We start from the raw sequence: 24385 nt of genomic DNA, 5'->3' as shown, positions 1-24385 counted from the left end.
TCGATCGATATCACTTTGGCAGAGGATTTCCTTGCGTCTATCGTGTGTTGCTGTCGTGTTTGTGATTGTTTTTCCCATTAAATTTCTAATCAACACATTTATCTCTAGCAAAGTAAATAATTTATTTGAAAGAATGTTATTGACAAAAGAGAAACGATATTTTAATAGTGGACCTTAACACTTTTCCTTTCTATATACAAAACCCTTTCATTCTTATTCCAATTTCCAATGTTTTATCTCTAATACTTCAAAGCTCCAGTTATCGAGGTGAATCACTCAACTTTGTGTAATACCAAGTTGGACTTGATGAAACTTATGCCCTAGTGAAGAGTGAACAGTGATCGAATCGAACTCCTAGTGTTTTTTTTTTTGCTTATTTGTTTGCCGTCCAGTGATGATAAGCAGTTGCGATGAAGTTCAAACTCATTTTCCACCTATGGTTCGGAGTCCTGTGCTTGGTGATGCAAAATGCGTGCGTCGGAAAGGCTGCTACCATGCTTTTTCGTGTGCCTAGTCAAACTGAAAAGCCTATCGAAACTGACAAAAATGGATCATACACTTGTAGTGATGTTGACGTTGCGATCGACTTTAAAGGAGGAAAAATAAATGTGGCAGAATGGGAGCAAGAAGAAGATTGTACAAAGGTTAAAAATTGTATGTACAAGATTGAAATTAGATATCACTTCTTGAATAAAAAAAGTAACACTTATGTCGAAACGAGCAATACAAACTCAAAAATTGAAAATCTTCAGACGTATAAGTTGTCAGTGGGTCGATGTAAAATTGTACAACTAAAAGTATGTAAAACAGACATGGCTCTACAAACGTGTGTGTGCGGAATATGGGAACCAGCCATTGTTGACTTAGAAGTATCAAAAAAGGATACATATTATATTGTCCAATGGAAGATGGAATCCGACTGTAAATCAAATCGTTACTTCATCGTTGAGCATGATTCAAGCGTAGTAAATACTACGAATACTTCCATCACTTTCAACAACTTGATACCATGCCGAGTGTACCACTTTGAGCTAGTAGAAATTAGAAACTATAACATTACAGTGCGGAAAGCATTTCAATTGATTACATATCCTGAAACATCGATATCAAAATGTGCTGTGAATGTCTCACCTCCAAACATAGAGGCTTCGTCAAAACAAATGCCACGGAAAACCAAAATTTCAAAGGCCTTGGATTCTTCTAAGCCAGGCCATATGGAAAATGGCTCTATCAAGTGTAGCATGGGAGACGTGGATAACATGATCGAAACTTGTAAATCAAATTCAGCCGCAACCAATCATTCGTCAAAATGTTTGGGACGTCAATGTACTCTACCTCCAGTGTGTCCGGTTCGGGCAGATAATTCATTGGACACTACCGTCAAACCCCAAATCATTGGCCCGGTACGTGACCTACGATCAAATACAAGCCTAGAAAAAACCGTCCTACTGAGTTGGCAACCTCCGAAAGAGGGACATGCATGTATCAAAGAATACCTCATCACGTGGGGATCCGACAGTGAAACGATTCCTGGAAATATCACGTTTTACTATGTGACTGATCTGGAACCTTGTATGCGCTACAATTTCACGGTGAACACGATCGACCAAAGCAATGACAAAGGCACACCAGCAACCATCGAGGACACTGTGCGTGAAGAAAATCAACTTTCCGAGGTGACGGAGTTGGAGCTGAACGAAGTGGAACCACGCTCCTTGACCGTCAAGTGGAAAGCTCCCGTCAATGGAACATACTGTGTGGGATCGTACCGATTGGCAGCGTGGTACAATGATCCTCAAACTGGCGAGCCGATAACGGTCTTTTCGAACACCACCGACGATCAGCATGTCACCTTTGGCGAGGTGATAGCTTGCATGACCTACACGGTACAAGTGATACCGATATCCTTCAGTAACAATGATGGCAGGAATGATATTGCCACGCTGAAAACGAACGAACGAACGATTCTTTCTTACCACATAGAACCGATCCGCGCGTTGTCCATCAAGGCTCGCAGTTTGCAACTTTCCACCCAACTGCACGGCGAGAATAATAACAACTGTTTACTGGTCAGCGTGCGTTTTAGCTGCGGCAAGGCGTTGGATGGTGAAGTTGATCCAGAACCTCAGGTAATATATAAAACATTGTTCTTTGAGTACAGGATGCGTGACGAATTTATGCAGTAAATCTGAACAAACTGTTTCTCATCTCCGCGTATTAATATTCGGAAAAATGTGACAGGTCTGGAAAGGCTTTGGTGTTAGATGCAATAAAAAATTAACCTGCAATTAATTGCAATTTAACTTAGTCGATAAATGCTGCGGCAAGTTCAGCTCAATTTAAAAAAAACCCGTTTACCGGAATTTTAAATGTATAGGGCAAGCTTTAACAAGTTGACTGCTTCCAAATAGAATTGTTAAACCAGATTAGGGTACTGTCGAACTGCGGAAAATGGGTAAACTAGGGTATTTTTGAACTTTATTATCGAATTAAATTAGTTGAATTATATGCGAGGAACTATATGAGTTATATGGTTGTTTTGTGCCTCCACTCTAAAACCTTTAAAAATACCCAATCGAAGATATCAATTTATCGATTCGATACCGAGGTACCGAATTCTATTCATAAAAAATCGTGTAATCTGTTCATTCGTTTCTCCGTTTTGTTTCAATGCCCAGCGCAAAATTAAGTTACGGTGGCCAAATGATAGAGTTCTCGCTAGGACATCGTCGACATCTACTAATCCTTAGTTATTTTTTGTGATACGTAACTCAATAACCTTTTCAGTGCTACTACAATTATCTCAATTTTGTTACGCTAAGATGACTAAGAACGATGACTAAAAATTTACTGGGAAAATTGGTCACGCACGTTGTACTTTCTTCATTCCATTTATTGTACTGTGAACTTTCATTTTTATAGATTGTGAGAGAGTTCGTTATTAGCGGTAATGAGAGCTTCGAAGGCATCGTTGATCCGTTGGTGCCCTTTACGTCGTACGAATGCACTGCCCAAATCCAGAACATTGCTGGTTGGTCTGATCCAACCTCGGCTTATGTGTTTTCTACGGCAGAAGATGGTAACCTTTATTGGATAGTAGAACGCACGAGGGTGTCAACTAAAACCTTTGAAAACGTACTTCTTTTCAGTTCCCGAAAGCCCCAGTTCTCTGAAGCTCATCGGTAATCGTGATTCGATCGTAGTCGCGTGGAAAGCACCCACCGTGAAGAATGGAGTCGTTGTACGGTACAGAATTCACGTGCGTATGATCGAGCAAAAGTATCCCATTCCGAAGATCTGCGATCCGTTTGAGGAGTACAACGAAACCGTTGACTTGCGCGATGAAGTTGAGCCGCAGGAGTCGCGTAGTTGGAACGGAGATGAGTTTGAGTACACGATCTTAAGATTGAGTCCGTTCACGCTGTACACCGTGCAGGTTGCGGCAGCGACTGGGGCAGGCGTTGGTTCATACACCGAGCCGCAGGATGTGATTACCCTTCCCAGTGTACCGGAAGGCGTGCAGAACTTTGCCATAGCGGAAATAGAGGGCCCAGAGCTGAACCAGACGTACCGATCGGCGGTAAAACTTTCCTGGCAACTTCCATGTCGGTTGCATGGGAATCTGACAGGTTTCGTTGGACGATTGTATGGTACGCGGGAAGAAGATGGATCTCCGCCTCACGAACTGCCGTGGAATGTTGGGGTTCAAGCGGATGAGATTAATGACACATACTTTTACGTCGAAGATCGACTCAAGCCTGAATACACTTATACTGTTTTGATAAGCGTAGAAGTGGCCGATGTGGCTGAACAGAGTCCAGAAACAACTATTTCCTTTCAATCTCCGGCCGGAAGTGAGTATGCTTATGTATGGGATTAAGTTGCTCTCCTAACGTTTACGACAACTGTTTTTTACAGTTCCCACTATCAATCAAACGGAAGATTTGCTCAATGTGAATGTTCGCGATGCGCCCAACCCAACCAACACCGCCAAAATAGTTCTGGGAAAGATAAATCTTGCATCGGATATCGGTAGTATTCGCTACATGGCTTTGCTGATATCGGAACGGGGTTGTCGAGAAGATCCCGAACCTCGAACTGGTTTAATGAACACCACCGGAGATATCCAGTGGCCCAAAATGCTAGATTGGCATCGGGTGAGCAACATGCATTGCGTTGAACAATACCAGACGACTCCCGAGTTTTGGAACCCAATCAATGCAACGTCCCGTGCCGACGCCCGTATCGAGTACGTGGTTGGCGAGGAGCAGTGCAAAGATGGCAAGATATATTGCAACGGTCCACTGAAACCGGGCACGGAGTACGCGTTGATTGTGAGAGTTTTCTCACGCAGTGGCTTCAGCGATTCCTCCTTCCAGTCTTTCCGTACGGACTCGCTTATTCAGGTGGGATTGATCATTAGCACGGTCGTCGCATCCTTACTGTTGGCCTTCATCGGAGGTTTGCTTGTGTTGTGGCGTAAACAGAGGCTACTCCTTCCTACACAACTTTCGGGACGCACACCAACAGACGAGCCGTCCGATATTCCCCTGAAAAATTTCCCCAATCAGTATGATGAACTTTTCCAGTCGAATCGGGAAAAAGTTGCCAAGGAGTTTCAGGGGATCAACTACTTTTGCGACACCGTCCTGGTGGAAACGGTCACGTTCTTTAGTGCACGGGAAAATGAACGTAAGAATCGTTACGTCAATATTTTACCGTTCGATTCCAATCGCGTTCTGCTGGACCCCGAGGAACACGATGAGCTTAATGCGAACGACTACATCAACGCGTCCTTCATCGAGGGCTACAAGTACCAGCGGGAGTATATTGCCACGCAAGGTCCCAAGGAGGGTACGTGTTACGATTTCTGGCGGATGGTGCTGCAGTACGAGATCGAATCGATCGTCATGCTGACGCAACCGATCGATCACGATAAGAACAAATGTTGCCAATATTACCCTCGCTTCAATCAAACCATCGAGTATGGAGACATTCAAGTGAAATGTACACAAGAGATGAATTTATCCCTCTACTACAAGCGATTGTTTTTGGTGTCGAAGGTAAGCCGGCGGAAAACGGTTCGAAACTAGTTCACTTTAACAAGGGGTTTTCTTGTACTTCATTCATAACAGGGAATCCAATCGAAAGCCGTCTTTCACTATCATTTCCTCGACTGGCCGGACCACAGTTGCCCTGCCAGTCCGGCGGATCTTATTAAATTCTCCAAGATCATACGAACTGAACGGAAAAGCTACGCCATACCGCTCGTGGTCCATTGTAGTGCAGGAGTTGGACGGACCGGGACCTTCATTGCGTTGGACATCCTTCTGCAAAGGATGCAGCAGGAAAAGAAAGTCAACGTGTACGACACCGTGAAGCGCCTTCGACGACAGCGAGTGAAGATGGTTCAAACGCTTGATCAATACGCTTTCCTCTACCAGTGCTGCTTGGAGTTTGTTTCCAAACTAAATCGAAAAAGTAACTGCAATGTCCACTTCCTCGGATGTAATAAATTAAAACATCTATTTTCTTTTTTTTTCTTGCACCGTTCAGAGCCAAAGACAAGCAACGTGGAGGTCATCGAGCAGACTGAAACTGAACAGCGTCGTCCCGACATCATTATGGAGGTGGAAAGTGTGACAGTGGGCAACGGCGGTAAGCCAATGTTTAACATAAAGTTTCCAAAATCGGTCAACCCTGGATCAGGTGCGATGGCCAGCTTTGCACCGAGTGATATCGAAAGCGGGAAATGGTGATTCGTGCATTTAAAATGGTATCAAAAATAGAGCTCGTGCCGTTCTATGCAAGAGAACTGTGAAATGAAGGAATCTAATACTGTAGGTAAAAACAGCACACGTAAGCTCTTGTTATTGGTTAATTGTAGCTATGTTGTTATTGCTCGCACATTTGGGCGGTTCAAACGAATGATGTTGAAATGTTAGTCATTGCATGATTTGATGGATATGTTAGATTAATATTATTTATTTGAAATAAAATGTAATCACGGTATAAAACTCAATACTGAACTTATTGCCATTTCGCATCGGCTATTTTTTTGTAAATTGTTTGCGCTGTTCCCATTTCACAATAACTGATAATATTCTCTAAAAATATCTTATGATTCATTCTTTTCTTATAAAAAAAACATATGTTGACTCCGAAAATTTCCTTTCAAAACAGTTTTTATTTTTATCAGCCTGGTAATCACTCTCTTATTCATTGCTAAGAAACACAAAAATAATAATTTATCAGATTTTTTTTTTTTTTCATTTGTATGATAAAGCAAAATTGAAATGAAGTGTTCGGTGCATTTCGAAGAGATTTTCAACAATTTACATAACATTGCACCACAAATAAATACAATAGCAATAACATATTCTTTTAATTTTATGTTAAGTAGACAGTCATAGTAGGAAAAAATTGTAATGTTTCAACAAAAACTGGTTCAATTACGGAAAATTACATTAGCGATGCTAAATCAAAAGCTTACATAATTACTTATGAAGCGTACAAGCACTGAGAGGTCTTTGCCGTATCTTTCATCTGCTATGTACTTTTCACAATCTGAGTTGCGATTAAAATTAGTACGGAAAATCCATAAAATATGAGTATTTATTCTACCCACAAGTAGTCGTTCTGATATATGAAAGATTGCGTCACTTTGTATTTTTGCTTTGAGCTATTTGAATAGCTGACGTTGGTTCGCCACCGTTTTTGCTTTTAGTGATTGGGCCAAAAACTAATGTTGGTGCTGGTTTTTCTAACTAAGTTTACATGCGCGGAAAATTTATCATCTCTTATACAAAAAATGGATCGATAATTACTGGGTGTTAACCACTATTGTGAGTCAGACACCGTTGGGTAGGAAAGTCAATCACTCAAGTGCCTTTACTAAATTTCAGTATTGTTCGAACCAAGAAAGTATTAAGACGATTAAATTTCGTGCTCCGTTAATTCAGTAGCAAGTATGAAAGTTGGCAGTTGTATCATTCGTATCGGGCAATTCTAAGCAATTAAAAGTTGATAAACGTGTGTGTCACAAAATTCAAAAAGTTCTCGGTTTAAATTTGTGTGTTCTTGTTGGTATTACGAGGAAGAATAAGAGTTCCTTTGAAGTAGGGTTGTAAAGACGAAAAACGTGCATGAAGTTCAATCTTTGCTGCTTCAATTTTTCATAACAAATTATCTTTTAGGTAATTTATGTACAGTTTAAGGGCCTCATAACTAGTGTTCGGTCGTGTTTTTTAGTGCTGACCAAAACACATAGCACAGTAAAGTCCTCCCGGTCCCGACACCCCCGGATAATCGACGTTCACCTGTAATTCCAACATACAAACGGACTATATTCGAAACAAACGCAAAAAGATACAAAAAATTAATCGTCAATTACTATGAATCAGGCATTTATAGAGAAATATGGTTCTGTGATAATCAGTAAATAAAAAGAAAGTTCTCCATAACTCTTTTTTTATAAAAAAAAATACCATGAATGAGTAACAAATTCCATATTTCGTAACTAGGTTTTTATACTATGGTGACGTATATGATCGTAAAGTGCAAGTGAAAAGCATTCTTACGAACAAACACATAAGCGAAAATGAAGTGGACAATGTGGTACGACGTGGTTAATTTACATACGCTGATTATTACATTAGTTGTGTTAAGTGTAATCTCATTGGCGAATGGGAGCACACATGTGGAAAAGATACCAAGCGATAAACAACGATCCATGTTCCAGAATAAAACGTGTGGCAGTTTTTACAAAACCAGCACACAATACATGAAAGTACTTGACACAACAATTTGTCGGTATTTGAAGGACAGAAACTTCTGCGAAGGTAAATACACACAAGTTAAAGTTGTTGTCATCATACCGGTAAACGGTTACTTTATGTTTCAGATTTGAGAGCTATGGATTGTCATGAATATTATCAGATCGGCACGAGCAAAACGACATTCAACAGAATTTTGAACCTGAGAAAAAGCTACGGCAATCAAAAACAAGATATAATCAGTTGTGCGTTAAGCAAGCTGGCGCGACCTTATACATTCGAGGCAAAAAACATAACCATTGATGATGATCCACAGTTATTGAACCATGTTATCCCCGATGTTAAACCATTTACTTTGTACATTATACAAGCCGTCGATGTAACTACTTCGGGATTTTTGCCAGCTTCGAAGATCAAATGTTTCGAGACCCTTCCAGAAGCGCCTGGCAAACCGGAGAATCTCACTGTTGAAGTCAAGTATGGCCTAGAGATAAATTCGTCATGTTGTTCGTCAGCCAGGCTTTCCTGGAAGCTTCCTGAGGCGATAAATGGCAAACCGATTAGATTCTTAATCCATCTGTATTATAACAATAATGGATATACAGAAGATTTGAAGTTTAACAAGAGCATAGAACACCCGTACCAAGCAGAATTCAATCACGCGATTGGGTATCTTCAATATGGCTACAGCTTTGTGGTGTCTATACAACTTGAAGTAGAGAACGTCCCTACTCCGGGCGAGCCAGCTAGAATAACATTTTCTACACTACCTGGTATGTAATAATGAACACTGAATGTTTTCTTATGTTTGGAAAGCTTAATATTCAACGCAAAATCTATCCCTCACCTATTCAAGGCTATTGCAAAGTGCTGGATTATAAATGTTGTCAATATTTGAAATCTTCAAATCACTGTGAAGGTCAGTTAAATTGCCTGAAAAGAAGAAAGTGAAAATACCAAATAATGTTTTCCGTACATTGTAGGCAAAACGGTAATTATGGGAAGTGAAACTACTATTGGGTCAGTTTTTGGTATGACTAGTAGCCGACCCTATCAAATATACGAAATAAGGAAGTGCCCGTTAGGAAGTAACCAGTACACATCGTTCCACATACCAACGAATAATGACCCTCCACAATCCACCCCACTGTGGGACATGTTGGAGGTAACGGAACGACCTGCAACGTACATTTTACAAGTCGGCGAAACAAACTCAGATAAAAATGGATGGCATTCAGCACTGAAATGTATTATGTTACCACGAGTACCACAAGATCTCGCTGTAGTAGTCACTACACCAGAGGGTACCAACCGTTCGTCTGCCACAATTTCTTGGAAGCTTCCAAACACGCTGAATGGAAAGTCGGTTAATTTCACAGCATCTATCACGGCTGAATCTAATCAATTTGAAAGTTGGAAAACAGACGTGGCCGGAGGAAACCAATCCACTTACAATTACACCGTGGAAAATCTCGTTCCTGGAAAGACGTACATAGGATCCATAACCTGTCACGATCAATCCGGCAATATCAGCATACCAGTTACATCATCATTTCTGGCGCCGGAAGATGGTAAGAAATAACGCCATGTCAAACTCCTCAAATTCAGTTTATGACAGTATAATATAATATTTATTTTAGTTTCGGCGCTTGAAAACATTAAAACATGGTTCAGTGTGCAAATCCCCGAAGAAGAGATAAAAAGCAATCAAGTAACAGTGATTGTCAAAGGCGATATTCCAGATTCGGAATTAAATCACCCTTTGTACGAACGATTGGATAGAGCAGTTCTTCTCGTATCAGAAGTTTGTAAGGAAGTCTCAAAGCCACAAGTGGAAGCTTTCAGTAAACTCAACCAAAATTTACCGAATACTTTGAGCTGGTCTCAAGCGAGCACCATGGAGTGTATAGGACAGTATCAAACAAGTCCTGACAATTGGGATACGTTTCAACGCAAGCCCTTCATAACAGCACAAGACAATCGTTTGAAGAATGTACAATTCGTGATCGGAGAATATGAGTGTAATTCTGAGGATTATAACTGGAAATGCAATGGACAACTGAAATCAGGAACGAAATATACTCTTATCGTTCGGATAGTCTTGAGCACCGGTTTCGTTGACTTGGATCCCGTCAACTTTCGCACCAAGTCCGCTTTAAACGTGGTGATCGTTTCTGCTATCTTATACACCATTCTCCTGATAAGTGTAATTGTTATTTTAGTCGTAAGATGCAATCAACGTAAACTACGATAGACGAAGACAACCGATGGAGTCAATAAGCCGGTGGACATTTTTGTCGTCAAATTTGTCGACAGCTATGAACGGCTTGTGGCGTCAAATGAGTAGACAGTTGCTGATGAGCATGAGATGATCGGGGATTTTTTCGAACGTTTTGCCAATGGAAAGATGAAACATGCAGAGGAAAAAGGGGCAAAGAATAGGTACCAGTGCTGCTTTGACTATATGAACAAATCGATCAGTAAGTATCAACATCCCCCATCCGATTCTATTTTTTCAATGTTCTCTTTCGATTATTATCATTTTAGAAAGTTCCACCTTTAACATAGTAGAACACGGTGAGGCCGAAAAAATCTGACAAGTGCTGTCTGCGACCAAAAGTACGTGGAACAGATTGAAGGAACCGTTCGAAACAAGCTTCAAAACGTTGATGTCTAAGGTTCAATGTACAGAGTGAGGGTAAAAGTGAAGAAATAGTGTGGTCATATATTAACCTATCGAAGGTGTCAATTACGAATTATACTTACATTAGCAAACTAACAGATTCAGACATCATTAAAAAGTATAAAACTTCAAAAAGTATCGTAAAGTCACCGATGAACTGCTCTTTGCAGTACACAATTCGGGAAAGGGGAGGAAGAACCAATCGATTCCACCCTTTTACTACTACCGTAGATCTAAAAGAAACTTTACTAAAAGTGTTTGTTAAGTGCTCTAACTATTAGGAACTATTTACACTGGAATGGGCTGCATGCCAGAACCTCGGTCAAAAAGGTATACTCTTACATAACTTTCAACTAAACTTTCCTAAGCAAGATAATAAAAAAAATGTGTTCTATTCATCGGTTCACCCGAAATCCCGAAGTCCTTCTTGAGTTTCATCAACGTTCGGCGAAAATCCCGCTCCATCCCTCCACTTGTGACGCTTGGTACTACCACCGCGGCCGAACCAACAACTTGTTGTGAATTGTTCGCCAAGCATTTGTCAAGCAAGTGTCTTTGCCGGACCGTCTATTCGCGCACCTTTCACTGCACAGGGGATATTGGCTATGTCGACGGACATTGTTCAGTTTATCTCTAAACTCGTCATCTTTCCCGGCATTTACTTTTCATTTTATATATCAACGATATAAGTGTTGTCCTTCCCCCCGACTATCTCTTGTGTTACGTGGATGGTATCAAGATTTTTAAGCCATTATCATCTCCTAGCGAATGGATGAGTTTGAGTACCACAAGATCGGGTATCGACAGGTTGGAGGCGATCCAACGATCGTTTACTCGATTTGTGTTTTGTAGGGCGGGGAACTCCTCCCCTTTGCCACCCTACGAATCTAGATGTCAAACGCTAGGTTTAACAACATGGAAAGCTCGATGCACCTTAGCGCAAATAATGCTCATTGCCTCAACCCTCTCCTACCGTTCCGTTTGATGTCCCTCATATCCTTTCTGCGGGGGGTCTCATTGTCCCTTCTCGCGGCCTACGCCTTCGTCAACCCTTAGCCATCCCTATACGCCAGACTTTAGCCGGTTTTAACGATCCTCTATTGCGCACTTTGCGTCTTTTCAATACTCATAGCCATCTGTTTGGCTACCATAACCCACTATCCTCCCTCCTTCTTCTGTCTCCTAGAATCTCTTCTTTCCTAACCCACCCTTTACTCCTATTTGTTTTTCCCTCCCAGTTTTTGCATAAGTAAGTTGTTAAGTCTCCTGGTGGAAAACATGAATATTGTAATAAACAAACACCCAAACAAAATTTGGTTAATCTTTACAGAATTGTTTATGCAACGATGAGCTAAGCTGCTTATATCGAAATTATCAGATCGATTAGGTCTTATTCTGAAGAAGGGACAAAAGAGAAAACGCTACTAAAACAGTTGACGTGAATTGTCCAATTCCAATTCAGATTCATGAATCTGAATGATTTTTTCCGTTTTAGAGAATCTTTCAATGACGGATTCATGAAACCCAAAGTTTCATCAACTGAATTAAAGTGATGTGCAAAAACTGGGTAGAGAAGCCCTCTTTATTTTTTGTTTTGGTCGCATGATCTATACCATTGAAAGAATCATGGAGATTCGTGAAAGATCCATGAAAGATTCATGAAGATACGTTAAAAGTTCCAAAGATTCATAAACGTCTGTAGGTTCGAATCCCATAACATTCATAATTCTTTCTGAATTAATCTTAAGCTGCTAGAAGACGGAAACAATCTTTCAATGTGAAGCGATCAAAGTACGCGGCGATCCTGGCGTTAGCAACAGCGCAGCCCATCGATCACCGTCGATCGGTGTCGAGTTCCACGTTCGCATTGCCCTGTGGCTTGTTAGAGTAGAACGGTTGGACACGGGAGGGAATGAGCCCAACCGAACTAGCCTTAAGTTGGGCGGTGTAATCTAAGGCCCCGAGGGACCTTGTAGCGTACCGCCAAATCAGTTAGTTTAGCGTAGTAAATAAAGGAAATTCTACCTAAAGACGACCTCCACACGACTTCACGACGCCCTCCGAAACCCGGCCCGCTACAAATGAAATGAAATAAAATTTGACACTTCTACCAAAAAATGACAGTCAATGCATTTTTTCGATGCTTAACCACTCCGGCTGGATCCGTCCGAAGCATTTTTAGGTCAATGATTCATATGAATGAATCTCGCCAAAAGATTTATCAGGCACAACACTAGTTCGTTCGTATTTACATAAAATGATATAAAAATTATATTCAACGACCACCATTCAGAGTGTGATGAATCGATGCTTGCGTTCCTTATCACCAACAATTCGATACGTGCCTGCTTGTTTTTTCGGTGTGGTTTAGCTTTCTTCTCTTGCTTCCCTCGGGAAACCCGGGCCGTTCGTTCGGATCGCCAGCCCAGCAGTAGAACATGAAGTTGTACAGCTCCCGGCGGCAGTGTTCCGGCTTCTCGAGCCGGTAGCCGTCGCGCCCCCTGGGTACGGCGTGGACCCGAGCGTCACAATCTCCCACATCAGTATGACGAAGCTCCAGATGTCCGACTTGACGGTGAAGATGTTGTCGTACAGTGATTCGTTCGTCATCCACCGGATCGGCAGCCGGCCCTCGCTCTTGCGCTCGTACACCTTCGACGTGACGATGTCCCGGGCGAACCCAAAGTCGGCCACCTTGCACGTGTGGTCGTCGGTGATGAGAATGTTACTTAAGATTCATTTTTTTTTTATAAAAGACCAGAAGTTGACTCCGAATGTTTCACTCTTAGTTTTGTTTCTTCAGTACTCAGAAACACGAAAGTAATTTTTATTTTTTTTATTATCAGAACATGTTGGTCTCATCTAGGGATAGGGATGGTGGATTGCTCACCAGCTGGCGAGGTGGTTGAAAGGTGGAGGCAGCACTTCGAGGAGCACCTAAATGGGGTTACCATGAATAGGAGCATGGATGCGGAAGTACCACTTGGGGCACCTGGGCACGATGATGATTACCCGGTTCCATCCCTGTACGAAGTTGTGCAAGTGATGCGGAAGCTTAAAAGCAACCGAGGTGCAGGTGATGATGAGCTTTCTGGCGAGCTCTTCAGGGCACGGAGGGGAGAGCCTAGCTCGAGTGCTTCATTTGGTGATCGGCAAAGTTTGGGAGATGGAAGAACTACCCCAGGACTGGATGACCGGTGACGTTGTACCGGTCTTCAAAAAAGGGGACAGGTTGGACTGCGAGAACTACCGTGGCATTACCATACCAAATGCCGCTTATAAAATTTTCTCTCAACTTCTGCTGCAACGGTTGCTACCCCTGGCCTAAAAATTTGGTGGGGAGTATCAAGCCGGCTTCATGGATGGACGCTCGACAACCGGCCAACTGTTCACGCTCCGGCAGATCTTACAAAAATGTCGTGAGTACAACTGCAGAACACATCACGTCTTCATTGACTTCAAGGAGGCCTATGACAGCATTGACCGGCAACAGCTGTGGATGCTGATGAAGGAGTTTCAGTTTCCGAACAAGCTGATCAGGCTGTGTAGGGCGACTATAGGCAATGTGATGTGTTCCGTAAGGGTCGGTGGTGTCGCGTCCGCTCAATTTGCTTCCCAGAGAGGACTGAGGCGAGGGGATAGCCTTTCATGTATCCTGTTCAACGTGGCCTTAGAAGGTGTGATAAGACGAGTAGCCATCGACACGCGAGGTACCATCTTCTGGCGCTCAATTCAACTCCTGGGCTACGCGGATGACATTGACATTGTTGCGATTAACAAGAGGACGGCCACGGAAACGTATGCTGGACTTAAGTCAGAAGCTCAGCGAGTTGGACTCCAGATCAACACGTCAAAGACAAAATACATGCAAGGAATAGGGTCTAGGGATAACACCCCAGATACCTTTCCCGGTATCACCTTAGATAACGACACTCTGGAGGATGTGGGTTCCTTCTTATACCTTGGATCCCAAGTCACATGTGACTCGGACACATCCTTGGAAATTCGGAGGCGCATCCTCGCTGGAAATCAAACCTTCTGTAGTCTATGTAAGTGGCTGCGATCTGGTCGTGTCTCCAGGCGAACAAAACTGACGCTCTACCGGACTCTAGTAGGGCCCGTTGTGCTCTACGGACATGAGACATGGACCTTACTGGAAGGCGATCTGCGCGCACTTGGCGTTTTTGAACGTAAGGTGCTAAGTTCGATCTTCGGAGGAGTACGCGACGCAGACGGCGCTTGGAGAAGACGATGGAACAATGAGCTGTACGAGCTGCTAGGTGATCCCCCGATTGGTGTCCTTTTGAAAATCGGGAGACTGCGATGGCTGGGACATATAGCGAGGAAGCCTGTCAGCTATCCAGCCAGGAAGGTCATCGAAAAGGACCCAACAGGCACGCGGAGGAGAGGGGCGCAGCGAGTACGATGGCTTGACCGGGTCGAGGCAGACTTGCGGAGGATCGGTGTTTCGAGTTAGAGATCTGCAGCACAGGACCGGGCGTTATGGCGCAACATTCTGTTAACGGCACGAGTCGACCGACAGCTCTAGTCCGTTATATATATCGCGACAGAATAGGCCCATGAGCGCCGGGATTCACCACCGCGACGCCGTGGGTTCGAATCGAAACCGAGACCGAACCCTCCTCTATACGAGAGGACTGACTATCCATGTACACATAGGGAAAAAGTGTCGTAAACCCTTAACGGTCAGGCTTGTCCAACACGTGGATAGTCAGTCCTTTCATCTGCTATCCACATCGGATCAGAATTTGAGGTGCGAAGGAAAGGAGCACAGAAAAATCATAAAATATGTGTATTTATTCTATCCACCAGCTGACGTTCTGATATGTGAAAGATTGCGTCACTTTGTATTTTTGCTTTGAGCTATTTGAATAGCTGACGTTAGTTCGACACCGTTTTTGCTTTTAATGATTGGGCCAAAAAGCTATGTTGGTGGTGGTTTTTCTAACTATGTTTACATGCGTGGAAAATTTGTCATCGCTTATTAAAAAAAATGTATCGATAATTGCTGGGTGTTAACCACTGTTGTGAGTCAGACACCGTTGGGTCGGAAAGTCAATCGACCAAGAGCCTTTACGAAATTTCAGTATTGTTCGAACCAAGAAAGTGTTAAGACGATTAAGTTTCGTGCTCCGTGTAGCAAGTATGAATAGTTCGCAGTTGAATCATACGTGTTGGGCAATTCTAAACAATTAAAAGTTGATGAACGTGTGTGTCACAAAATTCAAATAGTTCTCGGTTTAAATTTGTGTGTTCTTGTTGGTATTACGAGGAAGAATAAGAGTTCCTTTGAAGTAGGGTTGCAAAGACGAAAAACGTGCATGAAGTTCAATCTTTGCTGCTTCAATTTTTCATAACAAATTATCTTTTAGGTAATTTATGTACAGTTTAAGGGCCTCATAACTAGTGTTCGGTCGTGTTTTTTAGTGCTGACCAAAACACATAGCACAGTAAAGTCCGCCCGGTCCCGACACCCCCGGATAATCGACGTTCACCTGTAATTCCAACATACAAACGGACTATATTCGAAACAAACGCAAAAAGATACAAAAAATTAATCGTCAATTACTACGAATCAGGCATTTATAGAGAAATATGGTTCTATGATAATCAGTAAATAAAAGGAAAGTTCTCCATAACGCTTTTTTTATAAAAAAAATATAATAAATGAGTAACAAGTTCCATATTTCCTAGCTAGGTTTTTATTCTATGGTGACGTATATGATCGTAAAGTGCAAGTGAAAAGCATTCTAACGAACAAACACATAAGCGAAAATGAAGTGGACAATGTGGTACGACGTGGTTAATTTACATACGCTGATTATTGCACTAGTTGTGTTAAGTGTAATCTCATTGGCGAATGGAAGCACTCATGTGGAAAAGATACCAAGCGATAAACCACGATCCACGTTCCAGAAAAAAGAATGTGACAGTTTTTATCAAACCAGCACAATAAACATTGGAATACTTGACACTGAAAATTGCCAGCATTTGGTGAACAGAAGCTTCTGCCAAGGTAAAAACATAAAAATTAAAGTTGTTGTCAACATACCGGTAAACGGTTGCTTTATGTTTCAGATTTGCGATCGATGGGTTGTCATGAATATCATCACACCGGCACGAACAAAACGAAATTCAACAGAATTTTGAACCTGAGAAAAAGCTACGGCAATCAAAAACAAGATATAATCAGTTGTGCGTTAAGCAAGCTGGCGCGACCTTATACATTCGAGGCAAAAAACATAACCATTGATGATGATCCACAGTTATTGAACCATGTTATCTCCGATGTTAAACCATTTACTTTGTACATTATACAAGCCGTCGATGTAACTACTTCGGGATTTTTGCCAGCTTCGAAGATCAAATGTTTCGAGACCCCTCCAGAAGCGCCTGGCAAACCGGAGAATCTCACTGTTGAAGTCAAGTATGGCCTAGAGATAAATTCGTCATGTTGTTCGTTGGCTAGGCTATCCTGGAAGCTTCCTGAGGAGATAAATGGCAAACCGATTAGATTTTTAATCAATCTGTATTATAATTATAATGGATATTCAGAATTTTTGAAGTTTAACAAGAGCGTAGAACACCCGTACCAAGCAGAATTAAGTTACACGATTGGGTATCTTCAACATGGCTACAGCTTTGTTGTGTCTATACAACTTGAAGTAGAGAACGTCCCTACTCCGGGCGAGCCAGCTACAATAACATTTTCTACACTACCTGGTTTGTAATAATGAACATTGAATGTTTTCTTATGTTTGGAAAGCTTTATATTCAACGGAAAATCTAATATTCACCTATCCCCTACTTATTCCAGGCAGACCTACAGAATCCAACCATACCTTCATTCCGGGTAATTACGATCAACTGGACCATAAAAAGTGTAAAAATTTGAATATAACATTTTTTTGTGCAGGTAAGTTATCTCTCCTGAAAAGAACAGGCCATTGTGAATATTGTTGAATTGTTACTTAATATTGCTAAGCAAACCTTTAATAGAACCAACAGTAAACGAACCCGTCTCGGATGATTGCATGTTACTGGACCATGCATATTGTAAAAAATTGACTGCCAATGACTACTGTGGTGGTAAATTGAAAATATTGTCTGATGTGTATAGCAAAAAACAAAATCAAAACTGAGTTTTCTACTTTACAGGCAAGACACATATTATTGGTAGATGGACAACAATCGGGTCGATTTTTAATATCACTAGCAGCCAAAACGATCACAACTACGAAATTAGAAGCTGTATGTTGGGAAGAACGACGAGCCAAAACGCAACGCTTTCAAAAGCGGCGAGTAATAGCTCTCTCTGGGACATCCTGGGAGTGACGCTACCGTCCTCAATCTATATCTTGCAAGTTGTCCAAGAATCAAGTCCAGCTACAAATGGTTGCCAGCTTCCGTTGCAATGTATTGAAACTCCACAAATACCAGATGGCCCTCAGAATCTTAGAGTGGAATTCACTAAACCAGGGGATACCAACTTTTCGTCGGTAACACTTTCGTGGAACCTTCCTTTGGTGCTGGATGGCAAATCGGTTACCTTCACAGGATTAATTAAAGAGCTACCGAATCATAAGCAAAATTGGAACGTGACTCGGAGTCAAGCAGACCCAAGAATGTACAGCTACACTGTGCCAAATCTTGAATCTGGATATAGTTACACCGCATCGATAGCATTGCACGTGGAAGAATGGAATATTACTAGCAAACCAGCGTCAATATTGTTTCTGGTGCCCGAAGATGGTAAATACTGGATTTAAAATTCCTCAAATCATTTTTATGATAATAATCATGACGTTTTTATTTTAGTTTCGGCACTTGAAACAATTAAAACATGGTTTAGTGTGCATATACCCGAAGAAGAGATACAAAGCAATCAAGTAACAGTGATTGTCAAAGGCGATATTCCAGTTTCGGAATTAAATCACCCTTTATACAAACGGTTGGATAGAGCAGTCCTTCTCGTATCAGAAGTTTGTGAGGAAGTTCCAAAGCCGCAAGTGGGAGTCTTCAGTAAACTGAACCAAAATCTACCGAATACTTTGAGCTGGTCTCAAGCGAGTACCATGCAATGTATAGGACAGTATCAAACAAGTCCTGACAATTGGGCACCGTTTCAACGCAATTCCTTCATAACAGCAGAAGACAACAGTTTGAAGAATGTACAATTCATGATCGGAGAATATGAGTGTAATTCTGAGGATTATAACTGGAAATGCAATGGACAACTGAAATCAGGAACGGATTATGCTCTTATCGTTCGGATAATCTTGAGTACCGGTTTCGTCGACTTAGATCCCGTCAACTTTCGCACCAAGTCCGATATAAACGTGTTCATAATCTGGTTTGCTGTCCCATACACCATTTTCCTGATAAGTATGATTGTTCTTTTTGTCGTAAGAAACCATAAACGCCAACTTCGTGAGTCGAAGAAACCCGATCCTGTCAATGAGCCGGTGGACATTTCCGTCGCTAAATTTGTCGAATCCTTCGAACGGCTTGTGGCGCCAAATGAGTACGCAGTTGCTGATGAGTATGAGATGATCGAAGATTTTTCCGAACGTTTTGCCAATGGAAAGATGAAAGATGCTGCGGAAAAAGGGGCAAAGAATCGGTACCTCAACGTTTTACCTTTCGATTTCAATCGTGTACTGTTGAACGTTGAGGAAGAAACGGAGGGAGCTAACGACGATTACATCAACGCGTCGTTCATCGATGGACATAAGAATCAGCGGGAGTACATTGCCACGCAGGGTCCGATGGAGGAGACATGCTACGACTTTTGGCGAATGGTGCTGCAGTACGAGATCGAATCGATCGTCATGCTCACGCAAACGGTCGATCATGAAAAGAACAAGTGTTCCCAGTATTACCCACTCGCTAACCAAACCGTTCAATATGGAGACATTCAGGTAAAATGTACGGAGGAGACGAATCTGGCGCTCTACAACAAGCGACTGCTTGTGGTATCGAAGGTAAGATGGTCTGTACTACAATCAATCGTCGTCAACTAATTTCACGTTTGATCTCGTTGCAGGGAAATCAATCGAAGGTTGTAACCCACTACCACTATTCCGACTGGCCCGATCACAATTGCCCTGCCAGTCCGAACGATCTTATGAAATTCGTTATGATCGTTCGATCGGAAAGAAAGAACAAAACCATTCCACTGGTTGTGCACTGCAGCGCCGGAGTTGGCCGTACCGGAACCTTCATAGCCCTGGACATCCTTCTGCAAAGGATTAAGTGTGAAAAGAAAATCAACGTATACACCACCGTGAAGCGACTTCGTAGCCAGCGGGTGCAGATGGTTCAAACGCTTGAACAATACACTTTTCTCTACCAGTGTTGCTTAGAATATGTGAACAAACCGATCAGTAAGTATCAGTATTCCGTTTGAAAGAGCCGTACCCTGGCTCTCTTTTTAAATCTTCTCATTCGATTATTCTCGTTTTAGAAAGTTCCATCATTAACATAATCGAACACGGTGAGGTCGAAACAAACCGGCAAGTGCTGGCTGCGACCAAAAGGACATTTAACAGAATGAAGGTACCGCTCGAAACAAGCTTCAAAACGCTGATGTCTAAGGTTCAGCGTAAAGAGCAAGCGGAAGCTCAGTGAAGAAATAGTGTGGTCATATAATTACTCATCGAATGTGTCCAATGTGGACTATTATTCATATATTCGATAATATCCGATCAAAACGGACTTTTCTAACCTATACTCACATCTATTTATCTACTAAACTTTCGTAAGCAAGCTAACCAAAAATATTTGATTCCATAATTTCTTTAATCATTATAATATTTTTATTCAACGATGAACTAAGCTGCTTAAATGGAAATTACCAGATCGATTAGGTCTTATTCTGAAGAAGAAAAAAAGACAGAACGCTATCAAAACAGTTGACGTGGAGAGTTGGAAATCAGTTCGTTCGTATTTACATAAAATGATATTACAATCATAATCAACGACCACCATTCGGAGTGTGACGAATCGATGCTTAAAATGTACGCCTAAGTTAAGATGTTTTTTTACAATATAATGCACTTCATAAATAATTTCACTTTTGCTTGATAGTAACGAGAAATAAATGACGCATTCCTTATCACAAACAACTCGACACGTGCCGGCTTTTGTTTTTCGCTGTGGTTTAGCTTTCTTCTGTTTCTTCCTTTGAACGCAGTGTTCGGCTGAACAGGAAAGTGTTGGTCACCGATTGGGGTCTATAGTTTCTCTCCGCTCATGTTGAGCATATTGTAGTAGTTGTGATCGGGGAACCGCTCCAGTTCGATGTAGTCGGTCTCGGTTTGCAGCAGCCGGTCGAGCATTTCGACCACTTCGGGAAACCCGGGCCGTTCGTTCGGATCGCCGGCCCAGCAGTAGAACATGATGTTGTACAGCTCCCGGCGGCAGTGTTCCGGCTTCTCGAGACGGTAGCCGTCGCGTACCTTGCGCATGACGTCCGCGGCGGCAATTCCCGGGTACGGCGTGGACCCGAGCGTCACAATCTCCCACATCAGTATGCCGAAGCTCCAGATGTCCGACTTGACGGTGAAGATGTTGTCGTACAGTGATTCGGTCGCCATCCACCGGATCGGCAGCCGGCCCTCGCTCTTGCGCTCGTACACCTTCGACGTGACGATGTCCCGGGCGAACCCGAAGTCGGCCACCTTGCACGTGTGGTCGTCGGTAATGAGAATGTTACGGGCGGCCAAATCGCGATGAATAATCTATATGCAGGATTGAAAGGTGAATTTAAATCGTTGAGTTGTAAAGAGAAAAAGGTGGAACAGTGCCACTGTCTTACCCCACGGGAGGTGAGAAAATCCATGCCCCTCGCAACCTGGAACATGAACGACGTGAGATCGCCGGAAGTGAGAATTTTGGACTTGCCGTGAGTATTTCCATAGTGTCTGAAATAACAAACCAGTGAAAGGTTAGTGTAAATACCAAAACCGATGTGGTTCACTTACTTTTCGACCCGTGAATTTCGCAGGAACGTTTGCAGCTTGCCCATGTTGACGTATTCGAGTATGACGAAGATCGGATCCTTCTCGGTGCAGCAACCGAGCAGACGGACGACGTTGATGTGGGGTTCGAGCGACTTCAGGACCTGCAGCTCCGACAGCAGGTCGCTGCGTTCGGCTTCGCTGGCGTTTTCTTTGAGCGTCTTCACCGCCGTCACCGTGACGCCCTCGTGGCCCTCGATGTCGGTGGCCTCGCAGCGCCACACCTGCCCGAACGCACCCTCCCCGAGGATGTTGAACACTTTTAGCCGGTGGCGCGGAAACTCCCAGCGGTCCTTCACGATCGAGCCGTTCGATTCCTCCGACAGCTGCGAGGTGGCCTGCTGGTGCCCGCCCGCCTCGCGCTCCCAGGGCGACGTGTACCGATTGCTGAACGCCATCGGGCCACTCCAGTGGCTCAGCCCGATCGAGTTCCGGCTGTCCTCGGTCGTCGAGGTAATGTTGCTACTGAGATTGCTTTGGTTTGACTTTTTGGCTTTATCGATCTTGTTCTTCTTCTTCAGCGTCTTGCTGATGGCGCACAGGTACTTCCGGAAGATGCAGATCGCGATCAGACCCGCACTGACGAAGATGATCGCGACGGAAATGATGACCGGAAGCAGAATCTTCACCGTGTTCGCTTCCTCCTGTGGATGGCCGTGGCTCGGGCCGGCTGAAGTGGTGCTCGGATGCCTTTGCGTCGTAGGGGTCGCTGGTGTCGACGTGCTCGATGCGCCACTGGTAGTGTGTTGTAGTGTGGGGAACAATTTCGTACCATTCGGTACGTGTTCGTGGATATCACCAGGAGGTGCATTGACCACAACTGTTCCGTTCGAAGTCGATTGCGGTGAATCGGGATAGGTTTTAGTCTGCTTGGGAGGTATCGAGGCCGGTGTAGCATCGTACGCAGGTTCATGATTCTCCGTCACCGGCGGACGCCTTGTGAACTCCGGAGGCAGTGGTGGCAGAGGGACCTGAGGGGGTCTGGAGCCGATTCCGGGCAAATTAAGTCCCGGTGGCAGAATGTTTCGTATGGTGTCGATGTTGGGCGTGAATTTGTTTTTGTACACATCGGTCGCGTTCGCACTCAAGATGTTGACGTACACCTCGTTCTTCGATGTGACCATGCCGTCACTTACGGTGATGTAGACGAAGAAGTTCTGCCCAGCCCATCCTTCAATGCTGCTGTTCAGCGTTACATAGCCCGTGTCGGGATCGATCACGAACGGCTGATATTGACCGTTGACCAGGGAGTCCATGCCAAACACCAGCTTGTCGTCTTCGTTGTCCTCCGCCTTCACACGGGTTATGATGGTTCCTATGGTCGTGTTTTCACGGATACGCCAGTGCCGATCCGGCAGGATGATTACTGGTGGTGTGTTGAGTTCTTGTGATTCTGATTAGAAGTAGAAGAAGGGAAAGGTTAATTAGTCTTTCAACCGTTTTTATAATTTAGTCGAAGCTCAATTACTGTAGTCTATAGTGGTTTAAAGTATCTTCACATTCGGTTATTCCAACAACTTCGATTCTCATTTGCAGATCACTCTAATCGATCCGCCACCGGTTGAAGTGTAAATCTCCACCAAGGTCCATCGAAAGCACAACCTTCTCGATAACAAATCACTTCCTTACGGAACCAACCGCCGCCTCGTCTATAAGATACCGCTGATTGGCCACACTACGGCAGAGGGCAAGGGGTTTTAATCAGGTGCGGCCGCCTGTTTTGTTGCGTGGTGAATAATTTTTAACTTCACTTCCGGCCGGGTTCACCGACCTTCAACCGAACCGCTGAACTGCCCCGAGCTGCAAGAACCCACGATCAAGTGGCAGCACGAACCCCGTCTCCATTAATGAACTGAAATTACAGTCCACCAAGGTTCCGCAGGTCCCGGTGTTGTTCTCTCGTGTGTCAAACTAAAGCGGCTGCTATGTTAGGCCGATGCGGCACCGGTGGCAACAAATGATCCAGTAGACCTCAAGCGAACATGTGAGCTTCTGCGCTTAATGTCCATTTGGCTGCCCGGAGAGAGAAGTTCAGCGAATGGTTGAAGGACTTGAACATAAACAAAATATTTTGTTATCGAGCCCCAAGGAAACCAGGGACCGATCTGTGTGCGTGCGTGCGACGTTCAGCCGTGTGTTGGTCTTTGCAATGTTCGAATCAAAACCGGTTGGGTCGCTTCTGGAGAGGGAGGGTCTGTAGGGTGGCCAGGCAACCCGGTGGGTTTGCGGTTGTGACGAGGACCACTTTCATTTTAGCTCGACGTGTTCCTTCGTGACCGATCACGATGCCACCACTCGCTTTCTACTGCCGTCTGAGACTCCGGCAAACCGGTGTTCATCATCCTCGCCGAGGTACGCTTTCTGTTGCCATGTTTGAGACGATCAATCTGATTGATTGTGGTGTGGTTGAGCTTACCCTTCAGCCCGTTTGATCGGTTCCACGTGTAAGGCACTTTTCGGTGTGCATTAAATATGCAAAGTAAATCTCACCTGCAACGGGCTGCTGTAGAACCAGGAACATCCAGGCGGCCATTGTTAGGCAATGGCGCACGTAGACCAGACTAGCTGACGTCATCCTCCCGTGGGACACCATCTTTGCGCGTGAACCGATGGCGCTTCTGCGGAGTCACAGTTTGTCCCGTTTTTGACAAACCGTTCGCAATTACGTAGTCATTTAGCACCCGCGCACTGTGTAATGTCTTTGTATTTCGTATTTCGTATTTCTTCCTCTATTCGAATTCCTTTCGTTTGGGAGCGCTTGGAAGCGGGAGTTTGTATCACTCCGCTCTTCGGCACAGGAGGCACCTCTTTCCACCGACGATGGCAACAACCGGATCGTCGACGGTCGCAGCTGGCCCCACCAAGGGGCTGCCGGTTGTTTATCC

The 24385-nt window shown here is 43.6% G+C and overlaps 2 protein-coding genes across 2 annotated transcripts; one reads left to right on the top strand and one right to left on the bottom strand.

Annotated features, from left to right (window-relative positions):
• The first annotated feature begins 1214 nt into the window (after positions 1-1214).
• Positions 1215-5759, top strand: LOC131285585 (phosphatidylinositol phosphatase PTPRQ-like). Its single transcript, XM_058314445.1, has 6 exons — positions 1215-2129; positions 2923-3079; positions 3150-3854; positions 3919-5063; positions 5136-5481; positions 5557-5759. The coding sequence occupies exons 1-6, from the start codon at positions 1215-1217 to the stop codon at positions 5757-5759; spliced, it is 3471 nt and encodes a 1156-aa protein (XP_058170428.1).
• Positions 5760-20714: 14955 nt separating this feature from the next.
• On the bottom strand, positions 20715-24093 carry LOC131285584 (tyrosine kinase receptor Cad96Ca). Its single transcript, XM_058314443.1, has 4 exons — positions 23991-24093; positions 21465-22893; positions 21299-21404; positions 20715-21221 (listed from the first exon to the last, which is right to left on the bottom strand). The coding sequence occupies exons 1-4, from the start codon at positions 24091-24093 to the stop codon at positions 20715-20717; spliced, it is 2145 nt and encodes a 714-aa protein (XP_058170426.1).
• Positions 24094-24385: the final 292 nt, after the last annotated feature.

Source organism: Anopheles ziemanni, chromosome 3, assembly GCF_943734765.1.
Source record: "Anopheles ziemanni chromosome 3, idAnoZiCoDA_A2_x.2, whole genome shotgun sequence".
NCBI lineage: Eukaryota > Metazoa > Arthropoda > Insecta > Diptera > Culicidae > Anopheles > Anopheles ziemanni.
This window is presented reverse-complemented; position numbering and strand designations above follow the sequence as displayed.